General features: G+C 29.7%; 1 protein-coding gene across 1 annotated transcript in view; it reads left to right on the top strand.

The window, feature by feature from the left end:
* The window catches only part of LOC129958729 (uncharacterized), a 34,899-nt gene that overhangs the window by 6,462 nt on the left and 7,745 nt on the right, over nucleotides 1-20,692 (top strand). The window contains exons 2-3 of the mRNA XM_056071383.1: nucleotides 15,058-15,130; nucleotides 17,980-18,421. Of these exons, the coding sequence (XP_055927358.1) occupies nucleotides 15,058-15,130; nucleotides 17,980-18,421 (515 nt within the window). The remainder of the gene's footprint in view (nucleotides 1-15,057; nucleotides 15,131-17,979; nucleotides 18,422-20,692) is intronic.

Raw genomic sequence — 20,692 nt, 5'->3', positions numbered from 1 at the left:
TTGTATGTAAAAAATTGTGATGGAAGAAAGATAATCATTCTTGGTTATATATCTATAAATACTGAGTGTAAGATAAGCATTTCGATTGGATTTATCTCAAATAATTTACTGGTTAAGAAAACTTAATTCCTGTCATTATTTTCTGACCATTTTTTATTCCAAATAAATGAAAATAGTTAATAATATTTTATGAGTAGGAGCCCAGCTTAAATAGTATCTTTTTTCATATATGTATATATAGTCCATCAAAATAAACTATATAAAGACTGGAAAAAATTTGAAGCTATATTTACCAGAGGTAGTTCATTTATTTAATTTTTAAAAAGTATTGATCGGATCTACGACTTTAGTTATGTTTGTTAAAAAGTAGTTCATCTGTTTAATTCTAAACCGATCAGGGCAATTATTTCAGAGCCATGTTTTCAGTTTTAAATACATTTATTTAAAAGTACTAGTACACTAAATGAACACGTAAAATTTAAAAAAAAAAATGTATTAAATTGCTATTTTTTAAAGAAATTTATTTCATGAAAAAATGATTATTGCGCCTTAGTATTTCAAATTTTGAAAAACGCAAATCATTGAACATTTTCTAGAAAGTTTGGGTTGCTAAAATAACTGCTAAAAATCATATTTTTAAAATATACTGCCATTTTATGATTAAAAAGTTAAACAATTTTTTAAACTCAGAAACTGCACACCATCCTGCTGTCAGAAGCATTAATCATCAGCAATTAGTGTACAAGTTGATTAATGGCCCCATTTCATTAGATACGTGTACAAAAACTTATTATTTTTTCCATCACATAATTTACTTGATGGCTTTTTGTTTCGCGGACGAAATAATTAAATTTTTAAAAGCTTGATATTTTTCCAACAGATGGAATATATATTACTTCTTTTAGAAGATTATTTACGAAACCCGAATCCTTGATTTCAGTTTTGCTTAAATGTGAAAAATAAGTTGAAGCATCCATCAGAATTTAGCTATTTCAAAAACACAACTGTTCAAGAAAGTGATAAAACCGTGGATCATTATCTCTTTATATAAAAAAAGCATATAAACAAATTCCATAGAAATGTGAGAAAATGCAAGTAAAATAAATACCAAAATTGATTTAAAATGTTGGAAGAAGGAATTTTTTTTAACGCTACAAATGACACATTACATCAATTTTGTTAGAAGCATTAATGTAAAGCAGTTAGTATACGAGTTGATTAATGATGTCATTCTTTTATCTAACATAAGAATAGAAAAAAATCTTTTATAATCTCATAATTTGTTTGAGTTTTTTGTCTCGTGAGCAAAGTAATTAGAAAGCTCTAGGAGCTTAATATTTCTTCAGTAGATAGGATTATAAATCCATAACAAACAGTTTTTCTCATTTTTCTTTGACGGTGGTCAATAATTCACATTTTCCTGAACTACACGAGGCCATCACTCGTTCCAGCCTGATTGAAACAGCCGACGTTTTTTCGATTCATGAAACCGGAATAAAACGATGAGGCTGTGGTACAAAAGTGATGATTAATGAATTTTCGGGGGATATTTATTTTGGAGATTCAATTCCATTGGGAGGAAAAATCAAATGCTTTCAGGGATTATTATGATACATTTATTCCAAAAAGTTCTTTATCTGTAAATCGTATGTAATATTTCGTTCAAATGTACATGAACGTATGTCATGAAAAAGGAATTTTGAATGAATGATTTAATTCTTATATATGAAATATATAAAAAGAAAATACTTTAATCATCAAAAAAATTTGGAATCGGGAGGAGGAAATTTGCTTATAAACTTGACACCAAATATGTAGATTTATATCAAATTTTGAATGAAATCCATTCGGAGGAAGTCTGTCTGTCCAGTTGTTTGAGTATAAAGTCGATAACTACGAAACGTAAAAAGATCGATATATAAATTTTAGTAAGCAGGTCAAGAACTTAACATACAGATTTTTATAAAATTTCAGACCAAACCTGTCAAAGGATTGACCGTCTGTCGGTCTGCATTTTTGCATGCATGTACAGTTAGTTATTTAAATAAATGAAATTTGGATGTGATCTTGTAACTACATCAGTAGTTCTATGTCAAATTTTGGTTTCATTCGATCGAGAAAAAGAAGTCCAAAATACATATTCGAGAGTTCCGAGTATTTGTACATTAATCGGAAGCCTGCAATTAATCGCTAAATATCGCATAACAAATTTGGTAAAAATGGTAGATTTACGGCAAACATCTATATTTTGTAATTATTGTTCCCCAATGCCATGTACAGTATGCGAGACCTTAGCCAAGATCCCCAATTTTAAGTAAGAATGAATAAATAGCACCTTAATTTGAAAGTGCGCGAGAAAGTTTTGGAAAGACCACTATTGTTGATTAAAATTTAAGAATTCATAAAGCTTTCTCATCAGGCAAAATAAATAAAAAATAATAAAATAAAAATGAGGCAAAATTTCCTAAAATAAATTAACAACGCTTTAATTAATATGCTAAAATATAAAAAAAGTAATTTGTCATCAAAAATCTGTAAGTCAAAAAAAAAAATCGTACAAGTGCGAAGTATTAAGTTCTCGAAGCAAATTGGAATTTTAATCGCATTCACATTATCTTTTAATTCTTGATGTATTTTTAGAAATTTTCTTTCTTATGATATTTACTATGGCTAAATTTCCTATCGTATGGCTTCACTCTAAAAAATTCAATTTTGACTTCAAGAATTTTGATTTTATCAAATTATTTTCTACATTTAAGTAGACTTCTAAAAGTATGCTAGTAAAATCATTTCTTATTTTTTTTGAATATTTCATAATTTATTATTATAATTATCATGAAAACTTGTAATGAATATTCTCAAATATACTAACAGATGACGCATCTTACGCAGAATAAAAAATATAATAAAAGATAAGCGATTGACTGGTAATTAATTTTCAAAAACACTAAAATATTGCAACTGAACAGAATTCCAGAACGTGGGAAAGTGATTGAAAAATTCGATTAGTACATCTTTTATCTTTATAAACATGAAGGTATTAACGCGAAATAAACACTCTTAAAATATAGCGTATATGCTGTATAGGTGTTGGTGCTTAAGAAATAGATGTAATGTTGAATATTTTTACTTTTCAAAATACAGAAGTCTAATTTTGTGAAACACGTAGTCTGATGATGCAGTCTGAAACGTTCGTACGGCACTATGTTTATATTTGAAAGTTGCCATTTTACAATAAGTAATAAGAACAATTTCTGTTCCACGTGCATTAGCATTGTATATTATATAAAGTATTATCACTACAGAGCTAATATATCACTCGGAGCTTATAAACTCAACTGCTGCTGAACCTACAAATATCTATAAGCTATAAAAATTTCAAGAGGTTAGTCAAACTTAGCAAACAAGTAAAATGTGGAATCTAGAAAGTAAAGATTTTTCCAAATATCAAATATCGGGAATAAAATACATTTAAAAGAATTAAAATCTTAAATATTGGAAGCGTGCATAAATTTGATTTTCAAGAGATGGCATAGCTAGTAATATGTCACATAGGTTCATGTTGTCACTGATTTCGAGTCAAAGCATCAGAGTATGACTTTAATTTTCAGTATGTTATTTTGCCGGAGTGTAAAAGACATTAAGGGGATATGTTGAGAAAAATTAGAACATTGAATATCCAGAATTTCGATATTAAAATTTTAGTTTTGTGTCATATTTTGTTTTCAATCGGTCGATAAAAAACGTCCAAAATTCATTATTTTTTATTATACTACAAGTATGAAGGACAAAACATTCAAACGAGGAATCTTAAAATAAAAATCTGAGCACTTATGGTGTTCATGAGCTTGCCTGAGGTCTACAATGGAGAGAGAAAGGGATAATACCTTTAATAGGGAATATGCGAGAAAGTTTAAGGGAGACAACCCCTTCTGGTTTTAAATGTACGTAGTACATAATAAATATTCATTCAATTAAAAATTTTTCATTGACTTCTGTCATACATATACAGCAAGATTTGAAATTTGATGTAAATCCCAAATTTATACCGATGTGTATAGAAAATGAAAAAGTTATTCACTTTTTTGCTTATAAACACATTATTACAAAATTTTTTGGATTCCTTATATCATGAAGTCCTTTTTAAAATATTAGAATTGTATAGAATTTGGGATTAGATTAAATCAGAAAGTATTTTGGATTTAGATTAAATTTATATCTAGCTGAAAATGTGTGATAAAATTATGAAAAAATTGATTTTAAAACAAGATATAAAAGCTAATGTCATTAATAAAAGATCTTATTTGATCAAAATCTAAATCTAATAACTAAAAAATCTAATAAAAACATATTTATTCAATTCAGAAACACCCGGAAGAACAAAGTTTCAACGAATTGCTTTTAAATGAAGCGAATAATGAATGTCATTGATAGTCATTCTCGTTTCAGTATTGTTTCGGAGCAGGAAATGGTGCAAATGGATGCATGGTTTATCGAATGAAAACCAGTAATGACGATAGAGCGTCAATTTTGGATTACACACAATCGAAATTCACCTTCAAAACCATCCATTTCTGAACGGACATAACAGGTTTACGATATTATCAATCCCTGAGTATTTCACCACACCGAAACTGTCTCGAAATTTACCAATTACCTGTATTAGTAAGACATTTTCAAATATGCCCAAATCGAAATGTTTTACAAAGCATTTTTAAAAAGATTCAATGAATATGAAAAAAAACCCTGTAAAAATATTTCTTTTTTTACTTTCTACTATGCTCAGTATAAGAAGAAAAAATGTTGTAAGCTTCAAAAAAAAAAAAAAAAAAAAAAAAAGTCAGATTTTGAAAAATTGACCCGTTTCAGACCTATCCGAGTCCGAATTTTTTTTCTATCTATGAACACGATACCTCGAAACTGTTTTGAGCTAGACTAATAAAATTTGGTATATGATCTAAATTTGAAAATTTTATCAAATTAAAAAACCTGTTCGGAGAAAGCCTGTCTGTCCGGCGATGGAAATATAAATTAACACGATAACAGCAAAACAAAGAAAGCTAAATGGATAAAATTTGGAATAAAACTTTAACACCTAAAGTATATAAAAAGTAAAAAATTTGGAAATTAATCCGTCAAAAGGTTGGTTGTTGGTCTGTATTTTCATAAGCATGTAAATGCGATAACTGTAAAACGGATTGACTTACATAAATATATGAAATCAGGAGTGCGACTACAAGTGTACTTATGAGTCAAATTTTATTTTCAATCGGTCGGGGAAAAGACATCCGTAAAGCACATTCGGTTTTCTGGTACCGATTAATCACCAAAAAAAATCGAAAAATATCGCATTTATCATTTTGTAACTATTGTTCGTCAATTGTTGTACGATTAAAAGTACACAAGTACATTTATTAAAGAGTATGCGTATCAAAGGGTGTCATTCCCGCAGTTTTTAAAACTATTCTTTAAAAGCGTAACTCAGGTGTCGTCCTCGTCATCTGACCGCGGTTCAATATTACGAGGTCCGTCCCAAAATAGCCCAAGTGTTGCTTCAAACGGGACGTTAATATAACTAAACTGATTTATGTTGAAAACTAAGAGATTCACTCCCCCCAAAAGTATTCATATTAAAAATTTATGTAATTTTATGTAACTAAATCAATTACCAACAGATTATGATCAGACGACAAAATTTAGGACATGAGTTTGAACATCTATAAGGTAATACTCTTTCTAATCATTGGATTTATTTTTATTTTGCAGTGTAAAAGCTTGGGAAACTCTTACTTATTACTTATAAGCCTCCGTTAAGTTTTATTTAAACACCTTAAATAAGAGTTTTCCAAAATAAAAATGAAGTTCCAAAAAAAGTTTAATATAATCTATATTATATAATATATCTATTGAATCGCAAAAATGGGGAAATACATAAAAAACAAAATTAGAAAATAAAGTTTTGCTTTATATATAATGTTTGATAATGTATTCACAGTTATTTTCATGAATAAAATATTCAATATCAAAATATAAAATAGGACAAATATTTTTATTGATTAACTGATAAATTTTTAATGTATGATTAATATGTATCCAAAATATGCTCTAAAAACAGGAGAGGCCGTGATTCAAAATCTTAATTTTGGAATGGAATTTCCATTTACAAGATATATATATATATAGATTAAAAAATTCTGATTAAGAACTCTCTAGAGAAAAATTGCCAAAAAAAGTTAAATGGGAACAATTTTAGTTTTGCTTCGCGCTAGTTAGTCTAATCTTATCCAGGAAAACATAAATTACGAATTACAAGAAAAAATACACCATGTCCTACATCAGCGATATGAAACAAGTTAGGTCTGCCAATGTTTTATTAATAGATAGATAATAACTTCCAGGGTGAAGATAATAATTTTCAGTTCCGAAGAGAGAACAAATCACTTCCGCTTTAGGATGAACTGCTCAGTTTAGATCGTAATTTGGCATCCAATAGTTACATTTCTTTCAAAGCTTTCAATATTCTGAAATGCTACAGATCTATCAATATTTAAATGCTTTCCAACGCTTTTTTATTAAAAAGTTATGAATGCATAACACATATTTGAATCAAATTGAAATAAAAGGATTTTTGCATTCTACGTTATCAGTCATGAGACAAATGGCTCGAGTTTCACAACGTTGCTTATCATTTTGTTTTTCGACGTTTTTTTAAAAAAATACATGCCAAGTTTTACTTGCTTTTTGGGAGAAGGTTTTAAACTGAGGGAATTGTTACGTATATATTTAAACATATTTTAGTTGGTGCGTGGCCGAATAGAAGATACTTTTAAAATTTTAAATTCGATTTTATTTCATCACGGAAGGCATATTTACAAGGAAGAAGCGATGAGATACGTCAGTCTACATCGCGATACAAGAGCAGAAGAGACCGAAATTTCCCCCTTCTTTGGTTTTACTATTTGATAGGGATTTCTTTGACACGTGTTGTCTGAGGGAAGGGAAATTTAGGCATCTTTAAAAGAATCCCGTCACTTGGAGCTTGGGAGGATGCTGAAGTGAGCAGTTTTATAGAGCGCATGTTTAATTAATAAAATTAAAAAAAGTGGTAACTGGAACAGGAAATAAGAGACAATTTTTGAATGAAGTTAATATGGACTAAATTATAATGAAAATTTGATAATTAAGATTTAAATTAGGCTAAGATATCATTACATATGTTTCTTTGTGTCTATAAAATTGCCATAATATTTTATGGATTATATTGGTGCCCTCGTATGTACATTAATTTGAGTGACTTTTTTTTGGTAAAAATGACGTTTTGTAATGAAAAAAAGGGTTTGTAAATGGATCACTCAAAATGTGTATCACAAGCCACTACTTTTTTTTTTCATATATCTGCTAACATGTGGATTTTACGTCGTACAAACGATACGCAATATTGAATTACCTAACCCTTATTTAGTATTCTCATAAAAATGGAAACACTGCTCAGACAAACCGAGAGTAAGTGATTGAAATCGTGGTAATTGGAAGGAATAATATCTGGTGAACAGCACGGGTGCGATAGAGAAAGGTGTCCGCGAATCGAAGCATTTTTGGTATCCTTATAAAAATACATAAAAATGCCAACCCTTATACTATACAAGCTATGAGTCATCGATCGAAATAGTAGGAAATTGAAAGGAAAAATATCTGGAAAATGGGGCGAGTGTGTGATAGATGACAACATACAAAATTTCATTGAGCTAAGCTGCGTTTTTAAATGTGTTCGCATGCATATGAATGTACAGATCAACAGATGATCAACCCTTTGAGATTTAATTCAATATCAGATAGATCTGCACTTTAAATTCTATACAACATTTTGTAGACCAAATTTAATCTATTGAACTCTATACGTTTTGTAATTATCGTGCTCATTTCCACTCAGACAGACAGGCAGACAGACCGGAGAGAATGTTTTCTTAGAATCTTCCGAATTTTTAACAGCTAAAGGTTTACTGGGAAGATTTTATTTAAAATGTTCTTAATAAAACAGTATCCAAGATTAGCATGCTTTTATTATTGAAATAGTTTTTTTATGATTTTTTATTTATTTTTTGCTTTTATATCTTCAATTTATATTAATTATTATAAATGTTATGAAATCTTGAAATTCATTTTTTCTTACATTCAATACCAGATGGCACCGCCCTTATAGAGTCTGATATTAATTTTTGGAAATATCATAATAGCCCATTGTCATCAAGAACACACAAGTGTATAACATTTGAAATCATCGGCACATCAGGACTTCAGAGAAGAAAAAAAAATTGATTACAAAATTCCATTTTTCAGAAGTCAAGTTAAATGAATATATCCAGAAAAGAAGGTATTCTATTCTGTCGTTTTGCAGTTGGATGAGACCAAAAACTAAGCATAATTCATTCTATTCCTAAATGAATCGTAAAAAAAAATAACAAATTAATAAAAATATAAGCTTTGCAGTTGATTTCTCTAAGGTGTAATTAAACATTTCGAATTATGCAGTCTTCGATATTTCATGTATCTTTCCAGAATATTAAACTGATTCAGATCTTTGATTATCTGAGCTAACACGCAAGACTCTCACTATCATTAAGATAGAAAATTTATTCCAATGATTAAAAAGAATAATATCTAGTATATTTCGCAAAATGTTTAATATAACTTTTTAAAGTTCAATTCATGATTAGATATTTTTTATTTGACTTTATACGAACGTTGGGCATTTTTATTAAATTTATTTTTATTAGCATTCGTAGGAATTGTCAAGAATTTTATTGATTTTGTTAAACTAAAAGGCATCTTTCTTTCTTTTCATGTTACATTTTTCAATTAGTTTACAAAATAATGTACAGGTTTTATCATAAGTTTTGCTCCTTTTGTACAAATAATACAGAAATACAACTATACACATACAGGATTGAAACTAAATTCTATATAATATGCAAGCTATAACAGAGAAATATCAATTTATTTTAATTGTTTACTTGGGCTTCTTTAATGAAATCATTTTTTTTTCTCATTTTGCCAAATGTCAGAAAGAATCAGATGAATGATTTCCTTTTGAATTAATCTCTTCTGTGGATTGGAACATTTGATTAATTACCAGAATAAAACCCAGTAACTCTGATGATTCACTTCGGTTAAAGCAAAGCTTCTTAAATAAATTGCGAGTCATGCCCATACAAGGGGCCAATTGAAACAAGTAATCGGGAGTCCCCAAAGTTCTCAAGGCCTTTTTTTTGTTCAAATACTTTGATATTTATAAGCAAAAATAGTTACTAAAAATTCCTAAAAATTTCCCGAATGAATGTTTTAAATTTACGCTTTTCTTTCATGCCTGCAATAAATATTTTATTTTCTAGGTAGTTTTTCAGTTTTGGAGTCGTAGAAACCAAATTTGGATAAAAACAGAATCGAGAATATTTTTTTATTCTCCTGAAACAGATGTACGGCTTGAGTTGCTCCCCCCCCCTATTTCACATGAATTCATACCAAAATAAAAAATGATTTAGTTTATTTAAAGTAATTCTCCATTTTGAAGCCACGCGAAGTTCATTTTTGGAAGGGATCTCGTAATTTTAAACCAAATATTAACGTTTGAGTCAGCAACTCATTCGTTAAACTAACGACAGGACGCCTGATCTTCGATATATTTAACGTGTACTAAGCTGGTATATACGAATGATTTATACTTTGGAATTAAACTTTAAATACAAATTTAATTCATGTAATTCCGAAACGAAATCACCGTGATGGAAAGCAAGGAGTACAAAAAAGAATAATGGAGAAAAAGAAAAGAAATTTATTCCTAAAGTATCCCTAAACAGACCAACGTAAATTCCTTTCTAAAGTTCAATAAAAAATGGTAGCAGTTCTATTTCAACATAAGATGGCACTTTTTTAAATTAGAAAAATATTTTAATAATTATGGAATTTTTATAAGGCTTAAGTCACCAGCATTAAACATTAATTGAATAACTGTGCTTAAAGGGCAAATAAGGATTCTGTCAAAGAATCGCTTGAAAAAACTATTTCTGAATTTGAAAAGAGAAGAATTGAATAAGCTTCCAGAAAGGGGATGAAAATTATTTCAACTTAATTTCAAAAGAAGTCGCTAACAACAGACTTTCATTTTCATTTATTCTTTGATAAATACTTGAGTAACATCACTTAGCTGTCAATTTATGATACGAAAAATTATATGATCCATTTAAAAATGGATTAACCGCATAGATCCAAATCACCATGGCACAACAAAAGTTGTAATCTCAAGACTCGTATAAATGCGACTATTTGAATTCTTTACGAGAATAACAATTGACATTGCATGACCTTCGAAAATTTTTTGGTCATATGAGGCGCGTTTTAGCCTAGATTGAGCAGTGGGTACACAATTCTGTCGAATATAGGAAGCTAAAAATACCAAATGTTGTGGTCGAACAGCCTCTGCTTTTCAATTTCGTGACTCTGTAGATTTGCTGAAAATAGCATTCTTAACCTGTTTTTATTCAAGCAGATCATTCTTCAAGGCCCTAAATGGTTTCCCAATATGAGTGTCTGTTATTGCGAACTTCTTCAACAGCAAATAATTCTTGGATGACAAAAGCAAGAATGTTTACAGACGATTGTCTCCACCCTTTAGCACCCAAAAGGGCTGCAACAACCATATTAGCTGCTAAAGGAAAGAACTGTTTCGTGATCTTCTGGGAAACGATCGGGTAAATCCGAGAAATTCTCCTAATACCTGGCCACCTAATTCTCTAGACTTGAACCCAGTGATGGCTAGTCAATGGCAAAAGATAATTCTTAAAGGCTGACATTATTTGCCCAAACCAAAGGAAGTATTCTTTCGATTCTCTCGAATGCTTACACAATCTGAGAGGGTTAGTATTTAAAATTATGTATTAAAAATAATCGAGAATGTATTTCTTTCCATTATCTTAGTGCGTCCAAAAGTTACGGTTTTAATGTCAAGACCACATAACAAAATTTATTGATAATGTTTTATGGAGTTACCTGCATTCACATACAAACGGACAGTCTGTCCAATGGCTGGACGTGATAAAAATTTAGAATGATATCTATAATTTTGAAGATCTTATCCTAAACTTCACTCATCTAGCGTATTAAGAATATGGCATTCCACATATGAAAGAACTGGTAGATTGGTAAATTGTTGATCATTCAATACATTTAATACAGATCTAGTAATTCACAAATAATACCACATGCCGAATTTGCATGAGTTAGTATGCTCATATACACTTTATGGGCATGTAGATAGGTTTTATTTCACAAAATTTCGATTAAAATTTGTAGGAAATGTATAATTTTGGTTCAAAGACTATATAATAAATTTCATCTGTCTGTCTTGTAGTCTTTCTGAGCTATCATGTTCACAGTATTTTTTTTTCATTACTATTATTCAAGAAAATCACTAAAACAAATTCATTAAAGAAACAGAATTTCTTGACACTTACAACATTCCCTTTCTAATAAGAAAGTAAAAACTGCGGTTAATTTTTACTAAACAAACTCTCATAAATTAAACAATTAAATAAGTAATATTTAATATTTTTCAATGTACTTAAATTTGAAAACTATATTTTGGCGAGGCAGTTTCTCAATCGTAGATAAGCGTGCCTTTTTTTATATGAATGATTGAATAAACAGATGCAAAAAAAAACTTATTAGTTCTGTACGGGCTGAACCGGAAACATCTCCTTCGCTTGAATATTAAAGTGAAATTTTTAAAAAATCAAGAGAAATAGAATTGATAGAAAAGGGAATAAACAAGGATACTAGTGAGTGATATTCCCTGTGTTATGTATGGGCTGACCTCTAAACAGCTCCGAAAAGAACGTTTTCTCTTAATTTAGCACCGTTTCAGGATGTGGACTGAGCTCTGATATGGTTATTCCATGTATGTAGCCGAACAATTCATGGTTTTAATTTCGACACTCCGTGAGATTTCGGGAAGTGATAAAAACGTTTTCTCGTCTTATTTACGATTTTAGATTGCGACTGATGAAGGATTTAATAGGCAGACAATCAAAATGGTGAATTTTCAGATACCAAAAGTCGATAAATGCTAGGAAATCAACAAACAAATAACGTTTTGCAGTAACTTATGAAATACTGCAACTTTGCAGACCCATGGACGAGCCAGCACTGCTTAAATCTTCGCGATTAGAGATGCCAGAAAGATCGTATCTATAGAACATAAGGCATACCGTCAGAAGTGAAAACTAACATAACGTGGAATGTTGTTACAATTCCTCGAGAATTCTTTGTTTTGTCTTTGAATTTGCTAGAATGCATTTCGGATATGCAATTGACCAAATAAAATACACATTAAACAAATGTTGTGATAAAATAAATTGGCTTATTTGTAATTTGTTTTTCTTTTCTTTGTTTCTGCGAATTATTACCGCGTTTTGGAAATTTATAATTTTAATGCGTGATTATTTTGCGACTGAAGCACAAACATTTTTCTTATTTTTGAAAAATTCATTTTTTTACTGAAGATTTCTTCTACCTCTGATTCCTATAATGTATTTTAAAACTTTCAACAAAACACATCAACCCAATTAGAGGCGATTAACTTAAATTCTAACTATTTGGGATAATGCGTATTATATATTAATACATGGCTTCGTGTATTTCATAATAATGCAGCAGGCTTTGAATCGGCTTGTTTACTCAAGATGCCATCATAACCTAGCATAGAAACTTAAGTTAGTTCTCTTCTCAATGTCTGATCTTCGGTTATTTCTCAATCAAGATAAAAGCACCTTCTCATTGGTGAGATTTGAAAGTTTAGAAATAAATGTACTCAAAATAAATGTAAATCAAATATTTTTATCTGATTCCGGTTTAAACTTACGAGATCAAGAAACTGATACGTGATTGCTACTTTAAGATATGATGCTTCAGAAAAAAAAAGATATTTATCAGTCGTCAGTGCTGCGAGTCTTTTGATACTGCAAAACTACAAATAGAAATCAAGCTGTTGATATCTTCTTACTTTTCTTTTAAGGAGGTATAAAACCTGGCATGTTAATATCGCTAAAAATTCTCATCAAACTAAGTAAAGCAAAATCTATGAAATTATTGTAAATCTACTTTATTATTCTTGTAAGATTCAAATAAAAAATATGGAACTAAGTTCATAAGTCTACAATGAATACTAGCTACCTAGCTACCATGCGTCATAAAATTTAACACTGTGCCATCAGCACAGAGGATGCGAACCACGCAGTTATTGCCAATAGGCAGTGATAAATCTTTTAAAAAAATGCTTTTTACTATGAGGCTGGATGGAGTAGAGTCCCAGAAATGAGCATTATGACTTTTCATCCAATATTCGTTGTTTGGTTCGAATACGATACGCTGAATGTGCAATACAAATATTTTAACCACAAGCTATAATATTTGTAAGTTTATATTTATGACTCTGTTTCAAATAAATGTCTAAAGATTCCAGTCCATGTAATTTTTTTTCATATTTCTTGAATTTTAATCATAATAATTAATTTGCTTTATACATAAACGAAAACGCAATTAAAAATGTAATCATGAAATAAAAATACATATAGACTAATGCGAACACAAAGCTATTTAGATTCATAAAATTAATTTAAGAGCCCATGAAACAGCGTGTATGGATCGATGAAAATGTTTATAACTTGTTTATAATTCTGAAATATATAAAATACAAGAAAGAGGGAAAATAAAAGCTGAAAATTCATAATTTTTTGAACAGTTATTTCCCAATTTTATCAACCATAAAAAGAACTCCCATTCTATTATTCCATTGAACCTCTAATTCAAATTCCTCATTATTTGATTATTCACAAAATGATCACCAAATTATTTATTCTCTTAAGGAATTTAACTGTCCAACTTGTTGCGTTCTCATCAAACGACACTAGACAACCCCCTCATTTTGTTTTCACCGAAATTGCAGTTAATATTGACAGTAAAACCGACTCTTTCAATAAAAGTCCCTCCGACGCTGGAATTTAGGGCAAAATGACCCAATGAGAAATTATCCCTAAACTATAAGAGCTCTTTAGTCATTAAATAAGTGAAGGGCCCCACCTAGAAATCAAGGCTTTCAAAGTTTTGCGCTGACGTTGCTCAGGCAACAACTGAAGAGCAGAGACGAATTCGGCGTAACTGACAGTTTATGCTTCGCTGCAACTTCGCGTAACAACAGCTACCCTCTGGCACATCGTTACATATTTCCTTTCAGTAGGTCTCTCCTGTGCTTTCATTTTCTATTTATTCAGCTTTCAAGAAAAGGGTGTTAAGTGCTTTATTGGAAATTCCGGCAGAAGAGTGTCGGAATGTTTATTGAGTTTGGTCGAACTAATGGATATGATAACTGTTGATTGCTTGCGTTTGAAGTGCTAGAAATGTTTTTATGAAAGGTTTGGATGCGCAGTATTTGTATAAATTAAAGTGCTTTTAAGAAATATTGGAAATTGGCATTTAAATGGTTTTAGAATTTGGAATTAAAGCATTTAGAAATTAGAATTAAATTAATTAAAAACTGGCATTAAAATTCACTTTTCCATTTTTTTTTTAAGGAATAAGAAAGTTTTTACAGTGTTTTTTTTTTTTTTCTTTCGAAATCTTGACTAAAGAATGAGAGAATTTAATTGCAAAATTGTGCTAAATGACAAGTTTTAACTTCAAAGATGGTAAATTCGACCCATTTGGTTCAAAGAGTCAAAAAATTCTTATTATGAAGTAGTTTTATTTTATTATAGTTCTCACATTACAAATAGTATTCATAATTATGAGAGAATGAACAGAGTTATTTGCTGACAGATGTTAGTTAAATGAAGATAGAAAGTCCCTCCAAAAAAGTACTTTATTATCTTGAAGTCAAATATCATAGTATCTTTTATTGTATCTTGTTGATTCTAAATATAAATAATTAATGTTGCAAGAAGAAAAAAAATTATCATAAGGAAAATAATCAATGTTTAAAAATATATTAAAATCTGATTTTTTTTTCAGGTATGCAGGTTATGTTCCGGGCTTGAAATATTCCTTTGGACACACTTATGGTTATTCTGAAAGCCGCTTATTCGTAAGTTACGAATGGATTTCTGTTTTCTTTTTCCTATCAATAGTGCCATTATTAATAGCATCATTTATTGATTATTATTCTCCGGCAAGTCAGAGGGATTTAACTTTATCTCTAAACAGAATTATGTGTATGGTTTATAAAATAAGGAAAATAGGAGTATGTATGAATTACATATGTAATTCTGAAGCAATTTTCTCATTTTTTCTCCATTTATTCTAAAATTTTCCCTGAATTAAACCTATTTGGTACACAACATGTTATCAATAATTTTCAAACTCATATGTAGCGTTTAATGAATCCTTTAAATCCTTCAAAGTTACCTTCATATTGTAGTTCAATTTGCTTAATATTGCAGTATTGAACAGAAATTATTGGCTATGTTGGGAGATCAAAATTGCACAGCGGATTTTGATGTCTTTTCTTTTCTTTCCTTTCTCATAAAAATTTTAATCCATATGGATATTCTAAGAGAGCCAACTGAAATTCCTGGAACAAATTACATTTGATGAGTGATCATTGACTTTTTATGCTTTCAGTTAAATAGATCTTTTAGATTTTTCTAAGAAAAATATTTAAAAAAGTAGTTAACATTGTAAATTTTTATTTAGTTTGAAATAAAGTTTGAAACAGTTTTACTTATTTAACAAATAATACGTGATGTAGTAGATAATACTTTATTCATTAAACCTTAATTTTAATGAGTCGAATTTAATATATATTAAAAGATGCTCATTAAATGCGTAAAGAAATAAATTCTTAGTAGATATTACGAGAAAAGTATTAGCAAGACAAAAGGAAATTCTCTACTGACTAAATAAGCTAATGAAGACACGGCACAAAAATAACTTCTCTACTGACTAAATATATCAATGAAGACACGGAACAAAAATAACTTTTTTGATTATATATTCAATTAAGATAAACCGATTAGTTTAAAAAAGGAAAATATTGATGGATGTAACGAAAAAGAAAGTAAAGTTTTACATTAAATGAAATCGTAGATGTCAGTCGTAGAAAGTATATCTCATTACTTTCTCTAATTATTGCTTTTAAACCACAGGAAAAGTACCGAATCACGAATATCTACTCAATTTTTATCCATCGTTTTTATCAATGTTTTATAATCTCAAACTAGATTATTTGAAGCATTATCATCAATAATTCACTGTGCTGTGAATATGTAATTAAAATGTTTCAGTATTGCCGTAGATAGCGGAAAAAAACGAAAGACATCAATATTGCATCAAATTATATTACTTTGGATACTGACAAGAAAATCTATGAAGTATAAAGCCGGATAATAAAAAGGATCAAACTAATTAAATTACTCCAATTTAAAAATAAGAAGACATTAAAAGGCCTTATGTATAAATCCCTTTATTTTTAGATCTAATTAGCGTTATCATTATCACTACTTTATGGAACTGTATTTATTGTGTTTAAAACTTGTATGAAAATATTGTTTCGGTTACACCGAATAATCTATCGCTGTCATAGCCATTGTTAATGACTTTAAGCAAAAACATAATAATTTGAAAACAAAAAATATGCTCAGAAATAATGAGTTTAAATAGTGTTTCTGTGTATTCTTTATTACTTTATTGTTTTTTTTTCTGTAAAAGATAAAATCTTGAAATGTTTTTGGAGATACATTAATATTTATGCAGTACAAAATTTAGTATGTATTTAGGTCTAAGAACTCTAGATGTCATTTTTAAAAAATACAAAAGTTGATATTCTTAGAATTTTTGTTTTTTTTTCAGGCTTAGCTAGTAAAGTAACTATTAAAATTTTACAAAGATTCAGATTATGAATTTCGCTTTTATTGTCAATAATCCAAGAAATAAAAATTAGTTGGAATAATTAAGAAATATTAAAAATGAAGTATTTTTATAAAAGTCTTAAAAACTTCAAAAATGTCAATTTTTAAATGTATTAAAATGATGGTGCTTGTTTAACTGATTTTTTCTGCCAAAATCAATTTAATAATACAACTTGCAAAAAAGCCCTTTTTTACTTTTAATATTACTGCCTACAAAAAATAAACTATCTGCAATCACTGTTTTAAACATAACTTAGTTTATCAATATTTCAAAGAAAATCTTGACTTTTAAAAATGTAATTTTTAAAAGAGTAATATAATGACGCATTGCATTCTTTAGTCCCAGTATCAAATAGCTGACATTCTAACAAAAGTACTCCTTAAAACAAAATTTAATAACTTTTGCAATAAAGTAGTTTTAAAATTCGAATTTTTTAATTTATTTTGATGGTCTGTCATAGGTCAGTGTTAGAGTAATTTTATCTGTTATTATATCATTTAGTTTCGGAATCCTAACATCATTTGAAACGAAGTTGAAAGGTTTTTTCGAGTAATCATTTCTATAGGCTGTCTCATTACAAGTCCTTCTTGGCCGTTTTTCAATCCTGTCAGATTATATTTTATTATGTGTATTCTAGACCTGCTAATGAGAATTTTAATGAGAATTTCGATTACTGTTGAAGTATAATTAATTTATGAACATTCGATCTATTTTTTAAAAATCATTTTTATTAAAAAAAGATTAAATTCATTGAATATTACGCTATCATAATCATATCTAACATTCGAATCAAACAATCACATTTACGAAAATAGTGATATCATTAAACGTTAATCAACTAATCTACGAAGTAAATATAAACAAAGCAGGTATTCCCTTGAATGAAGATTATGAATGTATTTGAAAAAATATTTGTATTTTTTTAAATTGTAAATTTCTTTTTCTTCTACTTTTTCTTTTGTAACAGATGGATCTAAATGGCATCTGAATTAAAATGATAGGCATTAATGGTGTTTTTTATTTCAGAAATTACAACATCCTGAGTTGCACCTCGGGACCCCACCTGAAAAATTAACACCCTACCAGCCCCCTTTAAGAGATTGTTCAATCCGAAAAGTCGATGATCCTTGCCTTCAAAGAAATGGCGTCCACCAGAAAATATCGAAGGCTGATGAAGAGCCGAGACGCGTCCAATTTCCGGACGGGTCGAATCAACAAGATCTGGTCCAAGGGTGTATGGATGTTATAGATCCGTCCAATCTTGAAGATTCCTTCAATCAGAAACAAAATGCCGCCATCCAGTGCAACCTTGAAGAAACTTTGGCGAAAGACGAAGAAAGAGAAGGGTTACGAAGTGCTGCAACCCAGTGGAGCGACCAAGAAGCCCACAGGAAAAAAAGATATAGTGCTGCAACTCAGTGGTCGCCTATTGATTTTTCTGCTTTGAAGTCTATCCCAGGGTATACTGGTGGGTTCCTCTTTTTTCCCCCCTTAGAAGGGGAATTCTCGACGGTTGGGAATTCCCCATTAATCTCTGAGAACGTGCTGAAAAATTAGAATCATTCTTATAAAGCGATTTTGCTGCATAATACTCAAAATAATAGCCTGCATTTAATTGCAGATGCTCAGTCCATTTTAAAAATATTCAACCTTCCTGTCACTAGATTTATTCGTTCTCTGTTATTGGAGGAATGTTAAAATCCCGCGTAGTAGGAGAGCTGCTGGTATCGTGTTACATACAAAATAGTCTTGAACTCCACCAACGATCTACTAGACATGATTATATATGTCAAGAAAAAAAATTGCAATAGAAAATAAGGTTCAGATGCAATGGTCGACCTCTGCAGAGGGCGAGTGAATTAACAAAAGAAAAAAAGATATATCAGATAAAGTACGATAACTTAGTTTTAATGGAATACAAGTTTACGATAGTACACGAATCGCTTCAAACGTCATGTTCTTTGAACGCTTTTATATTACTCCCAAAATTTGTAGTTCTTATTTTGTCTTACTTGCCATTATGTCATCTTGTTTATAATTTTTAATCTGTTACTCATTGAACTATGCTGCTGCGAATTTGTAATCATTTAAATTCTGTATATATACTTTATTGATATTGCATTCCTTTTTCTACTTATTTAAACTGGCAAACATTCTAGGTAGTGCTCATCCTTTGTAATTGAGGCCCCAGAATTTCATTGCATTCATTTTTCTTAACGTGTGTGATCAGCAGTAGTAGTTCTTAAGTAGAGTTCTATATCATAATGTAGAAGCCATGTTCGAATTCCCTATTGGAGGATTGTCAAATTTTTCACACCGTGTTATGCGGAAACTGTGATATCATAAAATTGTCATGTAGGAAGACTGAATGTAGTCTCAGTTCTAAAATTAGCTACTTATATCCCTCCAATAACATGATTTATTCGTTCCGTGCTATACGGTTCATATCAGGATGCCGCGTTTTAATGCAGCTGTCTCTATTTTATTCGGTGTTATATGGGGACCGTGTTGTTAAAAATCACAAATTGTAGAAGTGCTATCAGAAATTTTCTACCGTGCTGAAAACTTTAATGATAGGAACTGTAATGATATCGTTGTATAAGAAAATTTATTATAATTTCCCCAGTTTTAAAAATGCATTTTTAAAAATTGTGGAAGCCTTTTTTTTCTTGCTTAGTTGAAGAAAAAAATGTTAGGAAATATTCATCCAAATTTTCCATCATTCCATTTTCCGTCCTCACTCGCTGTGTTCTACAGGGGGTCAAAAGGTTGCTTTGTCCTGAAAGACCACTAGATCTTTCTCCCATCATACACTGTTGAGACATTATTGAATGACAAATCCAGCATCGACCATAACCAGTACAAACCGTTACTGATTTGACTATCCAGGTGCAACAAGCATGGAAGTCCTTGCAATAAAATGACATATGCTACTTCCCAATGCATAATCGTTTGCGTACTTGTTTTCAAAATTGTGTGGATACAGCGGTTATTAATGCACCCTTTATTTTCTGTTGAATCCGTGGTTCTGGAGAATATTTGTAAAAGAGACTTTATCTAGGTAATATTTATTTGATTAAATACTTTGCCTAAATTTCATTTCTTTGAACTAATTTCTACGAGTTGCCGATATTTTACTCTCCACTAAATTAGATACGTGTCAACGTGAGTTTGTCTATTAAATATGTATGCTGCTCTAACATAAAAAAATACTTTTTTTTTAGAATTTCAATTATATTTAAATTTTATCGTGAACATGTCATTTATACTCTTATGTATGAAGTAGCAATATTCAAACTCTAATATTTTTCGACTTTTCTCCTAGTTCTCTGCATATTATTTCTCAATAGGTATAAGCATTAATTTTCAAGTTTTTTTTAACTAAGATATATTTTAATGCGTTTGACAAATTCATTTAAATGAAAGTAATAAGAGTTTTAAGTGAGTCAATAAGAGTTTTTTTTTATTTTTGTGCTATTATCAGTTTGTCTTTTCTTTATTTAAAGTTGCGTGTCATTTTTAACATGAATGTGAAGAAAGAAATAAAATCGCATTAATGAATAAAAATGGACAGACGCAGAAGCTAAAGACAAAATTTAGAATTTTATTTTTGATAGTACTTTAAAAATATTTTCATGAACTACTTTCGTTTCTTTGTTTTAAGCCCTTGCTATGAAAGGGATATTTTTGACGTGTAAAATTTTTAAATTTTCGTAAGAAGGGAAAAAAAAAAAAAAAA

Source organism: Argiope bruennichi, chromosome X1, assembly GCF_947563725.1.
Source record: "Argiope bruennichi chromosome X1, qqArgBrue1.1, whole genome shotgun sequence".
NCBI classification, from domain to species: domain Eukaryota; kingdom Metazoa; phylum Arthropoda; class Arachnida; order Araneae; family Araneidae; genus Argiope; species Argiope bruennichi.
This window is presented reverse-complemented; position numbering and strand designations above follow the sequence as displayed.